General features: G+C 44.6%; 1 protein-coding gene across 1 annotated transcript in view; it reads left to right on the top strand.

Moving 5' to 3' along the window:
- The first annotated feature begins 5,565 nt into the window (after positions 1-5,565).
- Positions 5,566-24,940, top strand: part of SEC11A (SEC11 homolog A, signal peptidase complex subunit) — a 40,853-nt gene continuing 21,478 nt past the window's right edge. Inside the window, exons 1-2 of the mRNA XM_084772458.1 lie at positions 5,566-5,909; positions 22,106-22,215. Coding sequence (XP_084628584.1) covers positions 5,859-5,909; positions 22,106-22,215 — 161 coding nt within the window. The 5' untranslated portion in view covers positions 5,566-5,858. The remainder of the gene's footprint in view (positions 5,910-22,105; positions 22,216-24,940) is intronic.

Genomic DNA, 24,940 nt, shown 5'->3' with positions numbered 1-24,940 from the left:
TTCATGGCTCCACTTGTTCCTAGAAAGAAACGCTCCAGAGATCACTTCAAGGATCCAAGTTCTAGCTGCTGCTCCAGATTCTGGCTGCTGCAGTTGCAGTCACCTTTGCCGAACTGCTGCTGGTTTGCTGTTTAATGGGTCTGCTGAAATCATGATCACAAAGAGCGGAATCGTTCCAAGGAACTGAATCTAAAAAGGTCTACTTCTCCTGTTCCCATTAACCTCTTTTCTCTTCTATTTAGGGTAGGTGGGTTGGAAGGGAAGTATAATCATTAAAGAACCCCAAAAGCCCGCTGGTGGTTGCGCACGTCCTTAATCCCAGCACTCAGGAGGCAGAGGCAGATGGATCCCTGTGAGTTTGAGGTCAGCCTGGTCTGCAAAGCAAGTCCAGGACAGCCAAGGCTACACAGAGAAACCCTGTCTGGGGCGGGGGAGGGAAGAACCCTTAATAAAGGAGGTTTGAAAAAGTAGATCAGACAGCTTCTCTGTTTGTATGCAGCAGGAACAATCTCTCTGCCTGTGGGGTCATGCTACAAGGCAACCAAAATGTTCTTCTCCAAATCCCAACATTTGATTTTACCAGAGAAGCCTCAGGAGGAGAGAAAGCTCCCAGCTGACCTTTCTACTCAGATGATGTCCCAGAAGGAAAACTCTCCTTCTCCATTCTGTCTTAAGCACTCTCTTCCTCAAAGCCCCTCCCTTCTTTTTACTTAGGCTCACCTCCCTATTGGCTGGTTACTTGCTCCACCTCTTGACCTATGGTTGACTTTCTTTAGCTCTTGGATTAAAGGTGTGTGCTAGAGCTGAGCTACACACACTGTTTGTTTACAGTAAACAAAAGCTCTAGGATCAAAGGCTAAACCATAGCACAGTTAGAAAAAGACTTTCTGGTTCATAATATTGAGGTTCACAATGTGATCAAATATCCTGCAACAAAAAAATTCAACAGAGAATGGAGAGCCTTGTGAAAGTGGCAGACATGTTTATGGTAGTGATTGAGGTGGTGTCCAAAATATATGCTTACCAAACTCATCATGTCTGTACTGATTTTGGCCAGGCATGATGTCTCATGCCTTCAATGCCAGCACTCAGGAGGCAGAGGCAGGAGGAGCTCTGTGAGTTCAAGACCAGCCTGGTCTACAAAGAGAGTTCTAGGACAGCCAGGGTTTTAAAACAGAGAAGCATTGTCTTGAAAAACAAACACAAAAACCAACCAACCCAACAAACAAACAAAACAAAACCACCGCTCTTTTCCTATCAGTCACACCTTATGGAGAACTAAAGAAGAAGAAGAAGAAGAAGAAGAAGAAGAAGAAGAAGAAGAAGAAGAAGAAGAAGAAGGTAACCATCCCAACTTTAGACAATGGGGCAGCTCCATGTCCTTCCTACTTGGACTGTATCAGCTCCAGGAAGGTCCTGAGGGGTTACAAAGTGAATCCCCAAACAACACAGAACTATGATGAGTCAATTAAATAACTACATAGTAATTTGCCAATAATTAGTTGCTAAATTAGGTTTTAAAATCTATAAGATTTATCAGTGTAGCTGGTTGTGGTGGCACACGCCTTTACTCCCAGCACTCAAGTGGCAGAGGCAGGTGGATCGATGTGAGTTCGAGGCCGGCCTGGTCTACAAAGTGAGTCCAGGACAGCCAAGGCTACACAGAGAAACCCTGTCTCAAAACAAACAAAAACAAAAAAGATTTATCAGTGCAAAGATAAGGATGGAACAAAGGTGGGAAAAACATTTCAGTACTGTCACCTAAGAGACAGGATTGTTACCTTCAAACTTCCTGGACACTCGTTTAGAAGTGATATTTAAAGGTCAACAGAAAATAGGCAAATAATTAGTGATGCTTCTAGCACGGAAGCACAGCGCAGGAGAACCCTGTGGATGCACCAAATGCCTAGTGAACTAAGAACCAGGCCTGAGGCACCCAAGTGAGGAACGCAAAGGACAGAAGAGCCTGAGGGAATACAGTACAGTGACCACAGCACACTTCCTTAAGGGAGGAGCCAAAAATGCAAGTTCACACAACAACCTCTTTGTTGTAGTCTTAAGACTGGGCTCTCATGCAGCCCAGGTCGCCCCTAAACTCCATATATAGCTAGGACTGGCCTTGAACTCCTGATCCTCCTGCCTCTTACTCCTGAGTGCCGGGACTGTAGCCATGAGCCACCTCATCCAGCACATAGCAGCCTTTGATAGGAAGAATTTCACTGGGGTTGGGAGTGGTGGTGGAGAGACAGCTCAGGAGTTGAGGACGCACATGCTCTTACAGAGGTCCTGAGTTTGATACTCATGTTGGGCAGCTCATAAGAGCCTGTTTGTCTTCTGGCCTCCATGGGCCCTGTATCTACATGCAGACACACCCACACAGACACACACGCACACACCTGTGATTACAAACAATTGTTTTTTTAAAGAAAAGGATACGGGTCCTTTGGTGAATGGAAACAGCTCCCATATTGCCCACAACTGAGTAGCAACTGGTTTCCGCCCAGGCTTCTAAGGGACTGCTCTACAACTCCTCATTTAGTACCTGTTTTCTCCCAAGTCACCCCATGCAATCCATGTCTGAGAAGGAGCAGGGTTACCTGAGCACCACTACAATTGGACTCTCGCTTCCAGTGATCACCATCAGCCCCTTCCAGCCTGGTCTACAGAGGGAGTTCCAGGATAGCAAGGACTGCAAAGAGAAATCCTGTTTCAAAAAACAAAAAGAAAGGAGGTGGAGAAGGAGGAGGAGGAGGAGGAGGAGGAGGAGAAGAAAGAAAGAAAGAAAGAAAGAAAGAAAGAAAGAAAGAAAGAAAGAAAGAATCTGAATACCGGTAAGGTGGGGCATACTTGTAACCCTAAGACTCAAAAGGCAAAGGCAGGAGGATTGTCATAAGTTAAAAGCCAACCAGAACTATATAGTGAGACTCTATCTTTTTTTCTTTTCTTTCTTTCTTTTTTCCAAGACATGTTTTCTCTTGGCCCTTTAAAAAAATTAAAAGTGAGCTGAGTGGGAGTGTTTGCCTAGAACTGGTAAGGCCCTAAGTTCCATCCCCGGGGCCATAAAACTGGAAAAAAAATAAAACTCTTTATTTTACCCATAAGGCTGGGCTGCAGAGATGATGACTGAAAAATCTGTGCACACTCTCTGATACAACTCCCTTCAAAAGATAGAAACGAGTTCTTCCCTGTTTTAAACCAATATCTGACTAGCTTTTAGTGGAGAAAACATGGAAGAAATGAAGATGTTACTGTAAATACCTGGGCTTACTGGGTCAATGTCACCTGATATGACTGGTGAGAAATGACTCCTGACCAGGCACAAATTGGAGGGGTCACAGCCAAGACTGAGGCTGTGACAAGTTTATTGCAATAAATCAGACTTTTTATAGCCTTATCAGAGACAGAATATAAAGTCAGATGCCTGGATCAATACAATGAGGTTACCAGGATACTATGATGTTTGCGGGGTACACAAGACCAATGTCTAAGACCAATTGTCCTGTCAAATGTCTATATGCTTCACTGACTTCCAAGAAACAGAGAGCAGCCTGAATGCTTCACTGCCTGAGGGAGTGCCTCTGTTTCCTCAAGAACTAAAAGGCACCTGGTGCCCCAGGAGCCACCGACCCTAACCTGGAAAACCTATGACCCATGTCTCTCAAAGGCACCTAAAGCAGGTCAGCTCCATGGTTCCCTACATGATTTAGGTCTTATTTTTTCTTGTTCATTATTTACTTTCAGGTGGGGGGGGGTCTCAATATGTAATCCAGGTTGCTCTTGAACTCCTGTGCTCCAGAGATGTTTATGCTCAACATATCCTATGGCCTTATTAATCAGCGAGAGTTCCCGAACCATAAACACAGCTGCCCCTAACTTCCAGGCACACTGTCAAGGTTAGCTAGAACTTCTTGTTAGCAAAATAACTTGAGACAGAACTGACCACACTGTTCTACCATCCACCCCCCTGTATGAACTAATTGGGGTTTTTCATCTTTAAATAGACGATACAACTTCCCCTCAATGTTCAGATCCTGAACTGGCTGCCTCCCTGACCTCAGAAAGTAAAGCTTTTATTTTTAAGCTTCTGCCTCTAAAGTGTATTTTCTCAGCTTCCACTTCAAATTCAACACAAGCAAAAATCTTATCCTATAAAATACTCTGAGAAAAGCCAGGCATGGTGGCACACATATGTAATCCCAGCATTTGGGAGGCAGAGGCAGGCGGATGGGATCTCTCTGTGTTCGAGGCTAGCCTGGACTACAAAGTGAGTTTCAGGTAAGCTTGAGCTATGAGGCTCTCACAGCCAAACCAAACCAAAGCAAAAGCTTGCATCTGTCTTCATAGTGTTGTAAATTCTCCTATGGCAAGAAACTCTGGGAGCCTGGTTTGTTAAACTGTCAACCAGGAAATGATTCTTCCATCCGACAACAGTGGAATAATAGAAAGCAACACACAATCACCCGAGTAGGGCTTGGAAATGGATCCCGCAGGGAAGCCTTCAGGTGAGGCATCTGTTGTTCTGGACAGCTAGACAGCTAGAAGCCATGAAAGATCCGTAAGTCAGGAACCATCCAACTAGACTGGTTCCAAGTTTCTGAGACCAACAACTTAAGTTGTTGGTTTTAGAATAGTTATTATTTCATTTATTTATTTATTTATTTATTTTGGTTTTTCAAGACAGGGATTCTCTGTGTAGCCTTGGCTGTCCTGGACTCATTTTGTTTGTTTTTTGTTGTTATTGTTTTGTTTGTTTGTTTGTTTTGAGACAGGGTTTCTCTGTGTAACAGCCCTGGCTGTCCTGGACTCTCTTTATAGACCAGGCTGGCTTCTCCAACTCATAGAGATCCATCTGCTTCTGCCTCCTGAGTGCTGAGATTAAAGGCATGCGCCAGAATTGTTCAGTTTTGTTTTGTTTTTGCTTTTTGTTTTGTTTTTCAAGACAGGGTTTCTCTGTGTAGCCTTGGCTGTCCTGGACTCACTTTGTAGATCAGGCTGGCCTCGAACTCACAGAGATCTGCCTGCCTCTGCCTCTCAAGTGCTGAGATTAAAGGCGTGCGCCACCACCGCCCCACTTTCATCAACATTTATTATGAATCAGTCATAGAGCTCCCTAACTTGAAGATTCCAAAAAGTTCAGTTTTCATCTCAGTAAATATGAGGGTTCTACCATGAGTTGAAGGTATTCTCTCTTTAAATTCAAGTGCTGAGTGTGCATACCATGGATGCCAGGCTATGGGAACTTAACAGTTTTCATTCTCACACTTGCTTTACTGTGATCTAATTCACATACCACACAATTCACCAATGTGTACAATTCAATGTGAGTGTGCGTGTGCGTGTGTGTGCGCGCGCACGCGACCAGGCATACAAAGCTTTAAAAGACACACAGCTCCCCGTAGCCAACCACAGAACCCTCAACCTGAGAACAAACAGCTAGGCTACACGTCCAGGGCCACACCCAGGCCCCAGCGGCGCTCAGGCGCAGGCTAGGCTTTCGATTGGACAGGCGTGCCCGAGGGCCCGCCTTGTGGAGGCTGCGGGTCTATCTAACCCTGGGTCACTGCCTTCGCAAGCAGCTACGGGCTGAGCACAGAAAGTGAGCTCCAGCCGGTTTGGTGAAAGTTAGGTCCACCTTTTAAAAAAGCAAGGCTTTAGGCTGTTCTAGGAGGCTTGGCAAGTCACTCTTTGACCAGGCTCTGCGGCAAAGGGGCGGGGCCTCCCCTGCTCCCGCCCCGGAAGCGGAAGTTTAGGCGTCAGAGGGTCCAGTCCACTGTGAGCACGGCCCGTGTGGCAGCGGTTCCTCCTGGCATTCTTATCTCGCCCTCTTGGCTGCTGGTTGTCGCGTCCTCCACCTCACCATGCTGTCTCTAGACTTTCTAGATGATGTTCGGCGGATGAACAAGAGGCAGGTGAGATTGGCCTTCCTCTCTGCCGGGGTTCTCTGGTTCCTTTGCCGTTGTAGGGCCCCGCGGACCTCTGGGTTAGGTTGAGGGCCTGCGTGGGTCGGTCGCCTGTGTATGGCTCATTCTTTCTTCTCAGTCTGTAGCCAAGGCCTCCTTCCGCCCCATTCATAGTAACAGATTAGGGAGACACTGAGGGAAGGCGAACCTTTGCGATCCCTTCCTCCCGCGGAGGCAAGGGAAGTCAGTGAAAACTGTAGGGCGCTTTGTAAACCCGAGTCAGGTTTGGTTATTGTTTTGGACACTGTAAGGCGGCGGACTAGCCGTGGCTGGTGGCACCCTGGGGATGGCCATTGCAGCTCCCACAGGAGCCGTTTGCGTCTCTCCTACCATAGCCCACCCTTCAGCCCAAGTAGACCTCAGTGGCCTTCGTCCCCTCTAACTTGGGTCGCTCTGCGCTCGGAGTTGAAGCAATTAGACCACCCGTGTGCCTGTTCCCTTGGCAGAAAGGTGACAGCTCTCTGAATCTTTGATGACAGTGGCACAGAAACCTTGAACTTTAGGTCTCTGTATTTAATCCTTAAACCTTACTTTTTCTTGATGTACTAAGAACACTGTCATTTCGCTATTACAAAAGATTTCACCTTTTTGTCTTCTGAACCTGATGTGTATGGTGATTATTTTTGCTCGCAATTGACGTCCCCGGCCCTCTTTTTTAGCATTTTGGTATTAAATTGTTTGAACATACTATTTAAGGTTTGTTTTGGAATGGGGCACTCGTTTTGCACTGTTGATAATTATTACATAGAAAAGTGTGGACATACATACAAAACGTGAGCCATTCCAGCCAGGTCCTCAGAACAGCTTAAAGGAGTAGCTGTCACTTAGCATGAACCCCTATTTTGTTGGTGGGGATTGGTCCCAGAGCTTTGCACATGTTCACCACAGAGTACCACAGAGCCACACCCCTAGTCTTAAAAGACCTTATTTTTATTGCTTTTTTTTGAGACAGAGTCTTGCTATGCAGTCCTCCTGCCCTAGCCTTATGAGAAGTAGATTTATAGATAAGTCACCACATGACCTCACTGGCTAGAATGACTATCTACCCATCTGTCTATTGTAAAACAGAGTCTCCATATGTAGCTCCTGCTAGCCCAGGCTGTCCTTGAACTTGGAATCCTGCCTTTACCTGAGTACCGCACTACCGTGTCAGGCTAAATATCCTTACTATTTTTTTTTTAAGTTTATTTGTTTCAAATGTGATGCTGAGAATCATGCCTAAGGCTTTTTGCAAACTAGGCAAGTGCTCTGTCTGTGCAAGCAATCTGTCACTGAGCTATATCCCCATCTGGAAAGACTTTTTTTGGATTGGGGGCGGGGGGCGAATAGAGTCTCATTATGTAGACCAGGCTGGCTTGGAATTAAGAGATCTGCCTGCCTCTGGCTCCCAAGTAGTGCCATTGACGGCATATACCAGCATGCCTCCTGTGGGATCACACCCCTCTTATTTCATTCCCAGAAGGATTATTTTGTGTCACACCCAGGGCCTTTTAGGTTCTTTGTTTGTTTTGAGACAGAGTTTCTATGGTCCCTGGAACTCACTCTGTCAAATCTCTGCCTTCCCAGTTTTGGAACTAAAGATGCACATCACTACCACGCAGCTTGGTCTTTCAGGTCCTAAGCATGTGCTCTACCAATAAACTACATTTGGGACCACTGTTTTCAATTTTTAAAAATTCTTTATTTATTTTTGTGTGTGTGCGCATTGGTATTTTGCCTGCATATATGTCTCTGTGAAGGTGTCAGTTCCCTTGGAACTGAGGTTACAGACAGCTGTGAGCTGCCATGTAGTTGCTGGTCCTCTGGAAGGGCAGCCAGTGCTCTTAACTGCTGCGCTATTTCTCCAGCCCCTGTATTTAATTTTTTTGCTTACTTTTTTAAAAAGCATGTGTGTGATGCATGTGTATGTGAATGTGGGCACGCACAAGCTGTAGAGGATGACGTTTGGGAGTTCTCTTCTTCCACCTTACTGAGGCAGGGTCCTTCATACCCCAGAGCCGCTGATCCATGAACACAGAAGCTGAGCTGTTTGACTAGTTTCCCCCCTCCTTTGTTGTTGTTTTTTCAAAAAAGGGTCTCTCTGTGTAGCCTTGATTGTCCTTGGACTTGCTTTGTACACCATGCTGGCCTCAAACTCACAAAGATCCTCCTGCCTTTGCCTCCCAAATGCTAGGATTAAAGGCGTGCACCTGCCTGGCACCCTCCCTCCCTTTTAAAATTATATTTATTTTGTGTGTTCATATATGTGTATGAGTATGCCATGGCACATACGTGGAAGTGGAAGTTAGAGACTGACTTTCCAAATCTTTCTGTCATGTGGGCCTAGGAGTAGAACTTGGGTCATCAGGCTTGGCAGCAAGCACCTTTGCCAGTTGAGCTATACTGTAGTGTTGTTTGCCCCTGGTATTTTGAAGACAGCTTTGCCTTGAGCCAAGCCTGCTAGCACACATCTATAATCTCAGCATTTGGAAGGGCTGAGCTAGCCTGGGCAACATAATTGAAAGCTAGCGTTTAATTAAAAGCAAAACTTGCTGTGCACGCCTTTAATCCCGGCACTTGGGAGGTAGAGGCAGGAGGATCTCTGTGAGTTCGAGGCCAGCCTGGTCTACAGAGAGAGTTTCAGGACAGCCAGAGCTGTTACACAGAGAAAGCATGTCTCAAAAAACAAAAAAACCAACCAAACAAACAACCAAACAAAAAAACCCAAACCAAAGCAAAACAAAACTTTGTCCCCCAAAGAGAAAAACAAACAAACAAACAAAAACCCACAATCCCAGTACTTTGAAAGGAGAGAGAGAGAGAGAGAGAGAGAGAGAGAGAGAGAATGTGTGTGTGTGTGTGTGTGTGTGTGTGTGTGTGTGTGTGTGTGTGTGTGTGAAGAATTCAAGGGTTAGAGGGTGACTTCTGGGAGTTGGTTCTTTCCTTCCATCCTATGGGTCCTGGAGATCAAACTTAGCTTGTCAGGTTTGGTGGCAAGCACCTTGATTCTCTGAGCCATCTCTTCACACACACACATACATGGGGGTGGGGGCAGGGGGGTGGGGGGTGGGGGAACACATCATGGAAGGGAAATTAAGAAAAGACAGCTAGGCCAGGTGTGGTGGTGCACATCTTTAATCCTAGCGTTTGGGAGGCAGATGGCTATGAGTTCAAGGCCAGCCTGGTCTACAAAGAGAATTCCAGGACAGCCAGAACTATTACACAGAGAAACTCTGTCTCGAAAAACCAAAAAAGAAGAAAAGACAAGACAGCTGAGCCAGGCATGACATGTCTGTAATCCCAGCACTCAGGGAGGCAGAGGCAGGAGGACTGCTGTGCGTTCGAGGACAGCCTCGTCTACAAAGCAAGTCCTACACAGCCAAGGCCACACAGAGAAACCCTGTCTCGAAAACCAGGGAAAAATAAAGAAGAAGAGGAAGAAAGAAAAAAGACAGATATACAAACTATAATTTTTACTTTGTAGACAAAGTAGAAAAAGCAACCTCAAGAGCATAGGTGACAGGAAGCTAATAAAATAGAATGTGATGAATCTAGGACATTATTTCTCTTATTAATGTAATGCAATTATACCAATTTATTTTTTTGACTGTGTTAGAAAATTGATTCCTGGGCCTCAAGCATGCTAGCCATAAACCTCACTTGATTTACATGGACATTCCCTGAAACTAATTTTTTTTTTTTTGCTTTTATTTTTATTTATTTATTTTTATTTGTTTTGGTGTTTCAAGACAAGGTTTCTCTGTGTAGCCTTGGCTGTCCTGGACTCACTTTGTTGACCAGGCTGGCCTTGAACTCATAGCAATCTGCCTGCTTCTGCCTCCTGAGTGCTAGGATTAAAGTCGTGCACCACCATGCCTGGTTGCGTTTATTTTATTATTTATTTACTTATGGGGGGGGTTAACATGGTTTAGTTGTGGTTCTCTGTGATAGTCTCCTTGTATCCCTCTCCATCTTACATCATTTAAAATAATTTTTTTCTCCAAACTTTTGAAACAAAGAGTAATTATTTAGCTGTTACTACTTTAATTACATATTTCTATATTAAGATATGGATCTATAGTGATCTATATGAAACACTTGGATAGAATGGCTTTTAAAATTATGGGCCATTTTTACTATCTTTTTAATTTAGTTTATGTTTTTAGTATGTTTTTTATCTAATATAGAATCAGAGCACTTTCCCCCTTCCGTTTCCTTTTTCCAGCCCCTTCCAGGTAACCTTTCCTCAAGCCCTTCATGTCTCCCACACTTTTAAGCTAATAGCCTCTTTTTCTTTGATTACTATCATTACATACATACATGTGTATATGTCACCCACAGGGATGTGTGTGCACAAATAAAGATAAATATAACCTGCTTAGTCTGTGGTGTATATATGATTTCAAGGCTGGCTACTCTGCATTGGGCAACCAATTAGTCATTAGTTGCCTGTAGTTTTTCGTCTAGGGGTGGGACCCCTCAAATTTTCTCCTTCCACCTTACCATATCCCTTGGAGCTGTTTCTAGGAGAGACTGTTTCACAGCAAGCTTCCCGGAATTCTGTCTCCGATAGTCTTTCTGCCCCCCTTTCTGTGATGTTCTCTGAGCCATAGATGCAGGAGCTGTGCTGCAGAGGCATCTGCTGATGCTGGGCCCCCTACCACCTGGATCTCTATATTGAATCCTGTTATGGTTTTCTGTGATGGCCTTCATTTCCTGTAAAGAGAAGCTTTATTTATTTATTTATTTAATTTTTTGGTTTTTCAAGACAGAGTTTCTCTGTGTAGCCTTGGCTGTCCTGGAATTCACTCTGTAGACCAGGCTGGCCTTGAACTCAGAGATCCTTCTGCCTCTGCCTCCTGAGTGCTAGGATTAAAGGCTTGGGTCACTACCACCTGGCTAAGAGAAGCTTCTTTGACAGAGGTGGCAGCTGCACATGTGGCTTGTGCACAAAACTGCCTAGTTTTTGAGACAGTTTATCACTGAATCTGAAGATCTTCCTTTCATCTAGAAAGACTGGTCAGTGAGGCCCAGGATAGGTTTCTCTGCTTTGCCAATACTGGGCTTACAGGCAAGCACTGCCATGTTTAGCTTTTATGTGGTATTGGGGATGCAAACCGAGGACTCCAGACCTTACTTTACCCAGAGTCATCTCCCTAGTCCCTGTGGCTTTGTTATCATTATTGTTCTTTTTTGTTTGGTTGGTTGGTTTTTCATTTTCGAGACAGAGTTTCTTGGTGTTAATAACTCTGGCTGCCCTGGAACTCTGTAGAGCAGGCTGGCCTCAGTTTTTTGTTTTTTGTTTTTTGTTTTTTGTTTTTTTTTTGGTTTTTCGAGACAGGGTCTCTCTGTGTTAGCCTGGGCTGTCCTGGACTCACTTTGTAGACCAGGCTGGCCTCGAACTCACAGCGATCCACCCGCCTCTGCCTCCCGAGTGCTGGGATTAAAGGCGTGCGCCACCACGCCCGGCCCAGTTTTTTGGTTTTTGTTATTAATTTGTTTTGAGATGTAGACTCACTTTATAGCCTGGGCTAGTCTGCAAATGTAGCTCAGGCTGGCCTAAATTCATGTTTGTTGTGTCAGAACCTCTCAAGGGCTGGGATCACAAGGTTAAGCCAATTTACTTGGCTTACATTTTACTTTTACTTTTATTTTTTTCTAACTTTGTCTCCTTATGTTGTACAGGCTAGCCTCAAATACAGCCTACCCTCATTAGTCTCCCATATACAAGATTATTACTTTGTCCTGTGTATCTGTTTGTACTCCCTCTTCCAACCAGCTGAGGCCCAAACCCAAATTTAAACGTTTCGTTTTTCTTTTTTTTAAGATTTATTTATTTATTTATCTTATACAACATCTTGCCTGCCTGCCAGAAGAGGACACCAGATCTCATTGTAGATGGCTGTGAGCTACCATGTGGTTCCTGGGAATTGACCTCAGGACCTCTAGAAGAGCAACCAGTGATCTTAACCTCTGATCCATCTCTCCAGCCCCTTTATACGTTTTCTTAAATATTAAACTTAGAGCTGGGCATGGTCGTGCACGCCTTTAATCCCAGCACTCAGGAAGCAGAGGCAAGTAGATCTCGGAGATTGAGGCCAGACTGGTCTACAGAGTGAGTTCCAGGACAGCCAGTGTTAAACAGAGAAACCATATTTTGGGGGGTGAATTATATTAAAAACAAAACAAAACAAAAATAAACTTGAAGCTAGGGAGATGGCTGTGTAGACATAAGTGCTTACACCTGCATAAAAAACTGCGGGCAGCATGTGACTGTAAACTCAGTGATGGGGCTAACATAGCTGGGTCCTTACAGCCTTGCTGGCTAGATAATGGAGCTCTCCATTCAGTGAGAGATGGTCTCAAAAATTAAGGCCGAGAGCAATTAAAGACGGCTCCCGTTGCTGTCTTCTGGCCTCTGCATTGGCCCATGTGGGTGAATGCATCTACACACCTACTTCACATAGATATACACACACTTCTGCAACACAGAACACACACAAAGTTAACACAGTATTGACTTAGTTTATAAATATGACCCCACCTTTAATTTTTGTTTACTTTTTGATATTATATATGTTTCTGAGGTATATAATTATTTTTTTTTTAATTTTCATTTATTTATTTATTTTAAAGATTTATTTATTTATTTATTATGTATACAGGGCACTGCCTGCATGTACCCTTGCAGGCCAGAAGAGGGCATCAGATCACATTATAGATGGTTGTGAGCCACCATGTGGTTGCTGGGAATTGAACTCATGACCTCTGGAAGAGCAGTCAGTGCTCTTAACCGCTGAGCCATCTCTCCAGCCCCTATATTATATAATTTTTCCCTTTCCTCCCTGCAAACCCTCATGTACCTCCCTTTGCTTCTTTCAAATTCATGGCCTCTTTTTGTTATTACATATGAGTAAGTCTGTGTGTGTGTGTGTGTGTGTGTTTCTTTCTTTTTTTTTTTAAGATTTATTTATTTATTACGTATAAGTGTTCTGCCTGCATGTACACCTGCACACCAGAAGAGGGTACCAGATCTCATGATAGATGGTTATGAGCCACCATGTGGTTGCTGGGAATTGAACTCAGGACCTCTGGAAGAGCCATCTCTCCAGCCCCCTGTGTGTGTGTTTCTAAATACATAAATATAAACTGCTCAGTTTATATAATGTTGCTTGTAAGTATGATTTCAGGGCTGACCGTTTAGTATTAGATAACCAATTGGTGTACTCTTTTCCTGGAGAGGGTTATTTGTCCCAAATGACAGTTTTCCTTAGTTGCCTTTAGGTCTTTGTGTAGGGTTGAGGCCTCATGAGCTTTAGATTAGATGTGTATTGCTTATGTCATGCTGAAGCAGTTAGGCTGGTGACATTTCATAGGTGAAGCTCCTGACACTGTTTCACAGCAAACTTCCTGGTCCTCTGCCTCTTATTCTCCCCCCTTCCCCCCCCCAGCAGCCCCCCTTTCACAGTGATCTCTGAGCCTTCGGTGCAGAAGTGTGTCATAGATGTTCTCGTAGGGGCTGGGCTCCACAGCTCTGCATTTTGACTGGTTGTAGCTTTCTGTAATGGTCCCTATCTGTAACAAAGAGAAGTGATGGGAGAAGACTACACTCAACGTGCGGGTATAAGGACATTTAAAAGTCCTTAGAAGTTAGGAATTTATTTTAGTAAGGTGGTGCTTGCAGATTCTCCAAGATCTATGACTTCACCAGCTCTGGGTAGTTGGCTACATTTCCAGTGCCAGTTGTGATTTCCCTCTTGTTGAGCAGGTCACAAGTCCAACTAGAGAGCTGTTGGTTACCACTAAGGTGTGTGTGCCACTGCTGCACCCTTAAGGTTGTTTTATAGTCCTCGGGGAGGGGGCTTTCAGGTCATATCCAGCTCGGGGCCTCTGAGCTTTGTGTCCAAAGTGAATGGTGTCTTCAGCAGCAGAGGCTTAACTTTCTATGTCTGGAGTTTACCTGCCTCCCCGCCCTCCAACACACACACTTTTTAAAGACAAAATCTCATTTTTAAAAAGTACTGTCTGAGGGTGAATCTGGACCCAGGGGGTCTGCTCACACTGCTACACCAACCAAGGACAATACATGCAACAAACATTGAACCCCTCCTCAGATCTAGCCAGTGGACAGGACATTCTCCACAGTTGTGTGGAGAGCAGGATAAGCAGGCTGCCAAGATGAGACTTAATAGAAGGCCTATGACCCTAGAGTTGGGGAGGAGGTGCCCCTCAGTCACAGACCTAGGGGAGGGGAATAGGGTGAAAGCGGGAGGGAGGGAGGAACGGGTAGATACAAGTGAGGGGAAAACAATTGAGAAGTAATCTGAATAAATTAATTAAAAATTTTAAAAAGTACTGGAAACTAATTATTCAACCAACTTTTTAGTGGTTGTTCGGTTTTTCCTACATGAGAGACTTTATTAGGGAATTACAGAGACTATCTCTGAGAGCAATAAATGAGAATTCGCTGTCTGTGAGGTAGGGTCTCACTCTGTAGCCCAGGCTGGCTTGGAATTCTCTACATAGAGCAGGTTTGGTGATTCTTGGTGAATTGTTAGTGATTCTCCTGCCTCCATTTCCCAGTCCTAGGATTATACACATGAGCCCCCATGCTTGGCCTTTTTTTTTTTTAGGATTTCTTAGTGATTCAGGGATGTTGGCTATGATGTGACTTGAGGTGAGCCATCGTAGCATCATCTGACTCATCACAAGAGGAATTTGGGGCTGAGGTGGACTTTGTTTGTTTGTTTGTTTGTTTGTTTGTTTTTCAAGACAGTCTTTCTGTGTAGCCTTGGCTGTCCTGGATGCACTTTGTAGATAAGACTGTCTACAAACTCAACAGTGATCTGCCTGCCTCTGCCTCTGAGTACTGGGATTAAAGGCATGCGCCACCACGCCCAGCACAGTTGCATTCTTTTTTTTTTTTTTTAAAGAGGAGGAAAGCTGTCTTTATAAGAATAAAGAAAAATATGCTACATAATTATTTGTTAGCCACAGGAACAATCACAGGACTTGGGGAAACAAGGGCTGCTTTTAATAGAGAGCTGTCGGAAAAATGTTAATTTTTTACCCACTTAATATTTTGGGGATTAAACATCAATTTAATGCAGCATCCTGAAATCACTGTTTGTCCATTGAAACTGGGAAATCCAGAGTACAGTGCTTAGTAAAGTTTAAAGCCTTCTTTTTGCTACTGTTCCTTGATATTCTGCATCTTAACACTGTTCTCTCTATGGACCTAAAAGTTCCTCATTTCCATATGCAGATGTGGATGTAGAAGAAGAGCACTGTCGCTCTTCTCCTGTGGGTTGTCTTCAAGGAGAACAGAGTCTAGACACAGGTGTGTACAGGGACAGAGGAAAGAATGTTCTAGTTTCATTCCTCTTGCTGTGATAAAATACCCTGAGTGAAAAGCAGTGTAGGAGAGGAAAGGCTTTGCCTTACAGTTCCATTGTAACTGCTCATCACCGAGAAGGCAAGAACTCAAGCAGCTAATCACACCACATCCGCAGTCAAGAGTGCTTGCTCACTCTCGGCCAGCGCCCCCTACTCTTCTGCAGCCCAGCATCCAGGGCATGGTGCTGCCCACAGGGTCTGGGTCAGTTAACAGTCAAAACAGTCTTCCACAGACCCTCTCGCATGTCAGTTTGATGTAGGCATGATCAGTTCAGACTCCTTTTCCAGGTGGTTCTAGGTTGTGGCAACCATCACCCGTGGCTTAGCTGGTACAGTGTGGTTGGTGAAACGTTTATTGATGACAGCATGGAGTGAGAGGTTTACCACAGAAGGGTCTTGTGTACTGGGGGGATGCTGCATATGCGAGTCTAGAAGAAGGTAGGCAGTCAGAAGGTAGCCATACCTGTAGGCTGCTCATTCTGCAGCAGGACTACCATGTTCACGGCCGGCCTGGGCTACATAATGATGCCCTGTCTCAGGAGAAAATTGTCACCAACTAGCTCTTCTGTGTGGCTGGTGTGTACAGGCAGGTAAGTCCACGCATGTCATGGAATCTGGGTCTGCATGCGCCTGCTGGAGTAGGGCCTGAAGGGAGAGCAGAGGAAGTGCTTCCAATCTGTGTTAGCTCGAAGAGCTCGACCTGGAGCAGCGGAAAGCAAGTGCCTCAGCGTCTCACTCCCTGTAACCACTGTGACCTTCAGGTGCCACCACAGCTTCCCGTCCACCTTCCAGAGCTCGGCAGAGTTAACTTAGACCCATACAGCAAGGCGACATGGGAAGTTGATTTTCCCAGAGTAACAGAGTACAAAGCTGTTGTGGCCTGCCCTCTGTCACCTTGGCATCTAGTCACACCTGTCTTATCATAACTCTCATTTAAAGATGAGAGCAGTTATGTTTCTAATAGACTGTAGCCTTTGCTTCTGTAATTGATCACAGGGTCATAGCTATTTGCTGCTGCTGCTCTGGGCAAGAACCTAAATTGGCCATGGTTTCTTTCCTGATAGGGTGACTCAGACCATTGCTACTGAAGTATTGTGCCATATGGTCCTGGAATTGCGTTATTTTCACTAACTTATTTGGGAACCTCGGAGTTCTCAGGGTCTGCTTTTTCCAGTTGTCCTTCCTTTCTTCCTTCACTTTTTCTTTCTTTTCTTTTTGGTTTTTCATGACAGGGTTTCTCTGTGTAACCTTGGCTGGCCTGGACTCTCTTTATAGACGAGGCTGGCCTTAAAGTCACATACATCTGCCTGCCTCTGCTTCTCGAGTGCTGGGATCCCAGGCTGTAATAGGCTTAACAATTTCTTCCTGATACTCAAGACCAGCCATCAATCAGTAGCACCTTGTTCCTTGCACTTTGATTAAGTGGCACGAGGAGTCCATAGTCCACAGAGTTCTTAGCTTTTGGTTGAGTAGAACTGTTGTGTTCTCTAAGAAGATTGTGCCTGTCCCTTTTGGGAATTAAAGCCTTTAATCAGCACATGTCAGGATTTTGAGCAAAGGAAGAAGCACCATCATGTCATATCATAAGTATTTCTTTAAACAATTTAAATATGTGTGTGTGTGTTGCATCGTGGGGCTCATATGGAGGTCATATGTGGGCCCCTGGATTAAATTCAGGGCATCGGGTTTGACAAGTGCCTTTACATGTTGAGACATCTACTGGCCATGGCCTGCTGAATCCTACACCAGAATGTTTTGTTGCTGATGCAGCACTTGTAATTCACTAGAGGAGATTAACCGTTACTCCAGCGCCACAGAGCTGCCTGCCATAGAGCTGGTGCCTTACCTGCCAAATGCTGAAGACGACTTCTTAACCACAGAAACCTTTACAGTTACAAAATCCTCTCTAGAGCCGGGCATGGTGGCGCACACCTTTAATTCCAGCACTCAGGAGGCAGAGGCAGGTGGATCCTTGTGAGTTTGAGGCCAGCCTCATCAATAATGCAAGTCTAGGACAGTCAAGGCTACACAGAGAAACCCTGTCTCGGGGGAAAAAAAAATCCTCTCTAGGTGTCACTTTTTGTAGTAATAGCCTACACATTTTTTTTGTGTTGTATTTGTATTTTCACTCAATTTTAAACTTTTTCTATTTTAGGGCTGGTGAAGTGGCTGAATGGTTAAAGTGAGTCCAACCAAACAAGATCTAAGATTCCCAGAACCACAAACACGCAGAACTAGGCATGGTGGCGTGCCCCTGTGATCCCAGCCCTCGGGAGGCAGAGGCAGGCAGATCTCCGTGAGTTCGAGGCCAGCCTGGTCTACAGAGCGAGTCCAGGACAGCCAGGGCTACACAGAGAGACCATGTCTCAGGGGAGAAAACATTTGAGAAAAATTCAAAATGATAGATAAATGTAGCAGTGGGCTTGTAATTCCAGTCGTGGAAGGTGGAGACTGAAGAAGATCCCCTGAGCAGCTGGCTAGCAGGAGTTGCCATGTCAGTGAGCTCTGGTTTTGATGGAGAGACACTGCCTTAGAGAAGAGCGTGGAAGACTCCTGTAGTGGGGATAAATGTGAGCTCTGACTCTCCGGCCTATACCTCCCTGAGTGCTAGCCGTGCATTTTCATACCCAATTCACGTGTAGCTGTGGCTCTAACCCAGTGCTTTGTGCATGCTAGGCAAGTGCCTTACCAACTGAGCCAGCCTTACGTAATCGCTGAGACGGGCTCTCACAGTCCAGTCCAGGCTGGCCTGGGATTGGCATCCTTCCTGCTTTAGCTTCCCTAATGCAGAGGTTACAGACGTGCTCCACCTAGCCTAACTGAAAGGAGCTGACACGTTACCTCTCTGTCTTAACATTTATTTATTTACTTACTTAGTTACTTATGTTTCTATATATGTCTGTGTGAGGGAGTAGGATCCGCTGGAACTTGAGTTATAGACAGTTGCGAGCTGTCATGTGGGTGCTGGGAATTGAGCCTGTTCTTCTGGAAGAACAGCCAGTGAGTGTTCTTACCTGCTGAGTGGTCTCTCCAGCCGTCCCCTGACCGCCCTCTTCATGGAGATAGTCTCATGAAAGCAGCTGACCCTTCAGCTGGTGGTCCTCTCCCTTCGGCTTCCCAGTGCAGGATGACAGGTGTGCGGCGCGGCCAGGGTTTTCATTGGGTTTAATAGTATTCTTCAACAGTTTGACCTTGAACAATGAGGAATATACTGGTTGGTCTGTCACTTCTTAGAAAGGGCAATTCAATTCTGTGGTTGTTGCTGGACACATGTCACCATTTCTTACAAATAGCTTAATGTGGCCAAATGGAATGAGGTTGGGTAACTTATTTCTGCCAACACTAGGCAGATAAATGCGGCTTTTTTGTTGATAATTTATGTTCCTAAGTACCGACATGTAGAATAAGGAAGCAGGAAGTAGAAGCTGTATATTTGACTTTTGGGTAAACTCTCTTGGCAGGAAAAGAGGAAGCAAAACAAAGAAAGAGTAAGACCCTCGAACGCTGCTCAGTTGGGACGTTTGTTTCAGCGTAGACTGCTTTTGTGTACATTTCCCCCAAGACGAATTTACTAGTCCTTTTTAAGGAACTCCCAGCTACACAAACAGGCTTGAAGGGACTTAAGTTCTCTGAGCGGCTTGGTGTTACTTGTCAGCTTGAGGAAGCTAGAATTCCCTGAGGACAGGTTTCTGGGGGATTATTTTGACTGAGCTAATTGATGTAGAAAAACCCTGTTTAATTGGCCAGAGATCATATACTGCCTAAAAAGGAGAAAGCCAGCTGAATATTAGCAATTATTTTTTGGTCTCTCTTCCTGGCTGTGGATGGAATATAACCAGCCGCTTCAGGCTCTGCAGTCTTGACTTCCTCACAGTGATGCTGTCCCTCTGACTCTTGAGCACCAATAATAATAAGCCTTTTTTTTGTTTTTTTGTTTTGTTTTGTTTTTCCAGACAGAGTTTCTCTGTGTAGCCTTGGCTGTCCTGGACTCACTTTGTAGACCAGGCTGGCCTCGAACTCACAGTGATCTGCCTGCCTCTGCCTCCCAAGGCTGGGATTAAAGGCGTGCGCCACCACCGCCCAGCCTTTTTTTTTTTTTTTTAAGATTTATTTATTACTATATATATAGTGCTCTGCCTGCAGGTACACCTGTGGGCCAGAAGAAGGCATCAGATCTCATTATAGATGGTTGTGAGCCACCATGTGGTTGCTGGGAATTGAACTCAGGACCTCGGGAAGCACAGCCAGTGCTCTTAACCTCTGAGCCATCTCTCCAGCCCCGATAATAAGCCTTTTGTACTTTAAGTTGCTTTTGTCTTTTATCACAGAATCTACTAAAAATGAAGATGATGGTGGTTAGCTGAATCTCAGAGTAAGATCCTAAGGCCATGTGCCGTGCTGTCTAAGGAAAGAGGAAGGGCCAGTATGAGTCAAGAGCAGCTTCGTACAGAGTATAAATCTTCATTTTTTAAAAGTTTTTTTTGTTGTTGTTTTTTGTTTGTTTGTTTGTTTGTTGTCTTTCGAGACAGGGTTTCTCTGTTACACAGAACTCTGGTTGTCCTGGACTCTTTGTAGACCAGACTGGCCTTGAACTCAGGGATCCACCTGCCTCTGCCTCCTGAGTGCTGGGATTAAAGGCATGCACCACCACCGCCCAGCCTTAAGTTTTTTGTTTTTCTAAAACTTGATTTATTTTATGTGTATGAGTGTTTTGCCTGTATGTGTGCATGAATGTACATGTACCATCTGTGTGCCTGCTGTCCACAGAGGCCAGAAGAGGGCAGCTGCTATTCAGGACTTGGATTTACAGATAGCTGTGAGCCACTCTGTGGTGCCAGGACCTGAACCTGGGTCCTCTGGAAGAGCAGCCAGTGCTCTTAACAACTGAGCCATTTATCCAGTTTCAAACCTAAAATTCTTTATGTTATGGATTAGTTTCTATTTTTCTTTTGTTTTTTTCAAGACAGCCTTTCTCTGTGTAGTCTTGGCTGTCCTGGGCTCACTCTGTAGTCCAGGCTGGCCTCAGATGTAGAGATCTGCCTGCCTCTGCCTTCCAAGTGCTGGCGTTAAAGGCGAGAGCCACCATGTCAGATTAGATCTTACTCTGAATGACAAGTAGGACTCTGATAATGTCTCATTGTGAGATGATGCTTTTCCAACTCTAAAATGAATGAGTTCTAGGCCAGCCTGGTCTATAGAGCAAGTTCCAGGACACCTAGGACTGTACAGAGAAATTCTATCTCCAAAAAAAAAAAAGGGCAGGGGAGTAGGGGCTGGAGAGATGGCTCAGATGGCCCCAGAAGTCCTGAGTTCAATTCCCAGCAACCACATGGTGGCTCACAACCATCTATAATAAGATCTAGTGCCCTCTTCTGGCCTGCAGCTGTCCACACAGGCAGAGCACTTATATACATATTTTAAAAAGAAGAAGAAAAGAAAGAAAAAGAAAACGGGTGATGGTAACAAATACTGAATATTCCATGGTTATTAAGAGAGACAATCAGTAGACAAGTATGAGAGAAATTGAAAAGCAGAAAGAGTATTATCAATTGTGTCTAACATGTCGAGACTGAATGTAAGTTAAAAATAGTAACAGCAGCCCAAGTGAAACAGTAAGGGTCTGAAATATTAGTTATTACATAGATGTCATTGTGTTTCAGCAAACAGAATTCAGGAAGATGCTTTGGATAAGAGGAGGTCTGTTCTGGGATGTTGGTTTTATGTTTTACTTAAAAGAAGTCTTAAACAAGGGGTCATATGTGGTGGCAGATACTAACAGTGGCAGCACGTGGAAGGTGGAGGCAGGAGGATCTGGAGTTGAGGGCTATCTTCAGCTACTTAGTGGGCAACCTGAGATACCACTTTTAAGAAAAAGATCTCAGGACTTCAGCAGCCATAGTGGTACTGCATGAAACATTTGGGTTGTTTGTTTCTTTTGAGACAAGGTTTTACATTAAGTCAGGTAGTCTTAGAACTCACTATGTAGCCCAGGCTAGCCTCATTCATATACTACCTCAACTTTTTGTTTTGTTTTGTTTTTCGAGAGAGAGTTTCTTTGTGTTATCTTGGCTGTCCTGGACTCACTTTATAGACCAGGTTGGCCTTGAACTCACAGCATTCCACCTGCTTCTGCCCCTCAAGTGTACTTGAAACTTAAAAAAAAAAATTCTCCATATTTATTTATTTTGATTAATGTAATGGTATGGTACTTTCTTTTTCTTTTCTGTAGTTTCATTTACTTACTTACTTATTTACTTATATATTTTTAAATTTATTATCATTATTATTATTGAGACAGGCCTCTTGGCTGAGGTAGGCCATCAGCTCAGTAACAACCTGATGTCCATGATGTTTTCCCTTGGCCTGACTCCACCTCCTGCAGGCTAGGATACATGCATGAGTCACCACACCTGGCTCTATGCAGTGCTGGGGACTGAGCCCTGGACTGTGTACCTGCTAGACAAACATTCTACCAACCAAGCTACAACCCTACTTGAACCTTTTTTAAAAATTAATTTATTTTTATTTAATGTACATTGGCATTTTACCTGTATGTGTGAGGGAATCGGATCCCCTAGAACAGGTGTTACACACAGTTGTGAGTTGCCGTGTAGGTGCTGGGAAGTGAACCCAGGTCCTCCGGAAAAACAGCCAGTGTTCTTAACCACTGAGCTGTCTCCAGCCTGAAACTTTAAAATTAATAGCTACTATCATATCCTTTCCTGAGTGAGAGTAATAGTGGATCTGCTTTCTTCTCTTTGTTCTTACAGCTGTACTACCAAGTCCTAAATTTTGGAATGATTGTCTCCTCGGCACTAATGATCTGGAAGGGGCTGATGGTGATCACTGGAAGCGAGAGTCCAATTGTAGTGGTGCTCAGGTAACCCTGCTCCTTCTCAGACACGGAATTGCGTGGGATGACTTGGGAGAAAACAGGTACTAAATAAGGAGTTGTAGCGCAGTCCCTTAGAAGCTATTGCCTAGGAGAGAGCCTGGGCGGAAACCAGTTGCTACTCAGTTGTGGGCAATATGGGAGCTGTTTCCATTCCCTAAAGGACCCGTATCCTTTTCTTTAAAAACAGTTGTTTGTAATCACAGGTGTGTGCGTGTGTGTCTGTGTGGGTGTGTTTGCATGTGGATGCAGGGCCCATGGAGGCCAGAAGACAAACAGGCTCTTATGAGCTGCCCAACATGAGTATCAAACTCAGGACCTCTGTAAGAGCATGTGCGTCCTCAACTCCTGAGCTGTCTCTCCACCACCACTCCCAAGCCCAGTGAAATTCTATCAAAGGCTGCTATGTGCTGGATGAGGTGGCTCATGGCTACAGTCCCAGCACTCAGGAGTAAGAGGCAGGAGGATCAGGATCAGGAGTTCAAGGCCAGTCCTAGCTATATATGGAGTTTAGGGGCGACCTGGGCTGTGTGAGAGTCCAGTCTTAAGACTACAACAAAGAGGTTGTTGTGTGAACTTGCATTTTTGGCTCCTCCCTTAAGGAAGTGTGCTGTGGTCACTGTACTGTATTCCCTCAGGCTCTTCTGTCCTTTGCGTTCCTCACTTGGGTGCCTCAGGCCTGGTTCTTAGTTCACTAGGCATTTGGTGCATCCACAGGGTTCTCCTGCGCTGTGCTTCCGTGCTAGAAGCATCACTAATTATTTGCCTATTTTCTGTTGACCTTTAAATATCACTTCTAAACGAGTGTCCAGGAAGTTTGAAGGTAACAATCCTGTCTCTTAGGTGACAGTACTGAAATGTTTTTCCCACCTTTGTTCCATCCTTATCTTTGCACTGATAAATCCTTTTTGTTTTTGTTTGTTTTGAGATAGGGTTTCTCTGTGCAGCCTTGGCTCTCTCTGTAGACCAGGCTGGCCTTAAAGTCACATCGATCCACCTGCCTCTGACACCTGAGTGCTGGGAGTAAAGGCGTGTGCCACCACAACCAGCTACACTGATAAATCTTATAGATTTTAAAACCTAATTTAGCAACTAATTTTTGGGAAATTACTATGTAGTTATTTAATTGAGTCATTATAGTTCTGTGTTGTTTGGAGATTCACTTTGTAACCCCTCAGGACGTTCCTGGAGCTGATACAGTCCAAGTAGGAAGGACATGGAGCCGTCTAAGGAAGGACATGGAGCCGTCTAGAGTTGGGATGGTTACTTTCTTCTATAGTTCTTCGTAAGATGTGACTGATAGGAAAAGAGCGGTGGTTTGTCAGGTCAAAACCTTGTGAGTTTGGTAAGCATATACCTTGGAAACTACCGTAATTACTACCTTAAACATGCCTGCCACTTTCTCAAGGTTCTCCATTCGCTGTTGGTAAGAATGTTAGAATGTTATTTTCTGTCTCCCTTTTTACTCAGCCTGTGCTAGTATTGAATTTATGATCCTCCTGCCTCAAGTCCCCTAATGTAATTCTATACTTATTCCAGTGGTCTCAGTCAGCATCTGATGACTGTCCTTCCACCCCTATGCTAAAAAGGACTAAATCTGAAATAGCCCCAGAAGTCTCCCAAAGGAGCTTACATGAGCCTGCACTTCCTCTTATTGGTGTGGTGTCTTCCCTTAGTGCTAGAAGGCAGCACAAATTGACACTCTGTACTCAAGATTGGGATCTTAGGACCAGGTTCCAATAGGGTAATCCATGGACAGATGTTTTCAGTGTTGATGGTAGAGCCTAGAACCTTCCTGTGTGCTAGGTGAGTGCTCTAATGCTGACTGGTCTTCAGTAAAACTGGGTCAGTGCTTTTAGTTTTTGGTTTTTGAAGTAATGCCTCTCTATTTGAGGCAGGGTCTTGCTGTGTAGCCTGGCTGGCCTGGAACTTGAACTTGAATCAATCTTCAATCTTCCTGTCTATGTACCGTCATCCCTGGCTAGGTTTTTTTGTTTTTTTTTTTTAAACAGCTCTATAAAGGCAGAAAAATTTAACTTTGCTGGGGGTACGATTAATATAATAAATCATATGAGAGTGTTTGTTTTTATTCCTAGAATTCACCAACTTTACAAAGCCCAGAAGGTTAAAAACTCTGGGTTGGCATGAATCCTTCTCGGCATATCTGACCACAGTTAGACACTTAAGTCCTTGACGTTACATACCTCTGCTGAAGAGAATGAAGTCTGAAGTAGCCCAGAAGGAGATCTCACAGTGCTTGCTGGGCTAGCTCCCAACCTTCCAGCGGTGCCGTGTCCTCTTCCCTTAGTGTTGGGCTGCTCCATCAGCGGAAGCTCTTCCTGACCACAGAATCGGGAATCGTTTCTCTGCGACCACGCCTCCTTTCAGACTGTTGTCTTTAGGCCAGGTCTTGCTACATAGCTCAGGCTAGACACAAACTCATGGCTTCTTTGCTGCTTTTTTCCTTCTTTTTATTTCTTGCTTTCTTTAAACAGGATTTCTCTGTGTAGCCCTAGACCAGGCTGGCCTTGACTCACAGAGATCCGCCTGCCTCTGCCTCCTGAGTTCTGGCATTAAAAGTGTGACCAACAGGCCTGGCTTCCCCCTCCCGCCTTTGACGGCATCTTGTGTAGTTTTACCTGCCTTGAATTCTGTATATAGTCAAGCATGACCTTGAACTCTTGATTCTTCTGCCTATTCTCCACGTGCTAGG

Source organism: Acomys minous, assembly GCF_964271855.1.
Source record: "Acomys minous genome assembly, chromosome: 2".
Lineage (NCBI taxonomy): Eukaryota > Metazoa > Chordata > Mammalia > Rodentia > Muridae > Acomys > Acomys minous.
The sequence above is the reverse complement of the archived record's forward strand: the minus strand, read 5'-3'. Positions and strand labels throughout refer to the sequence as shown.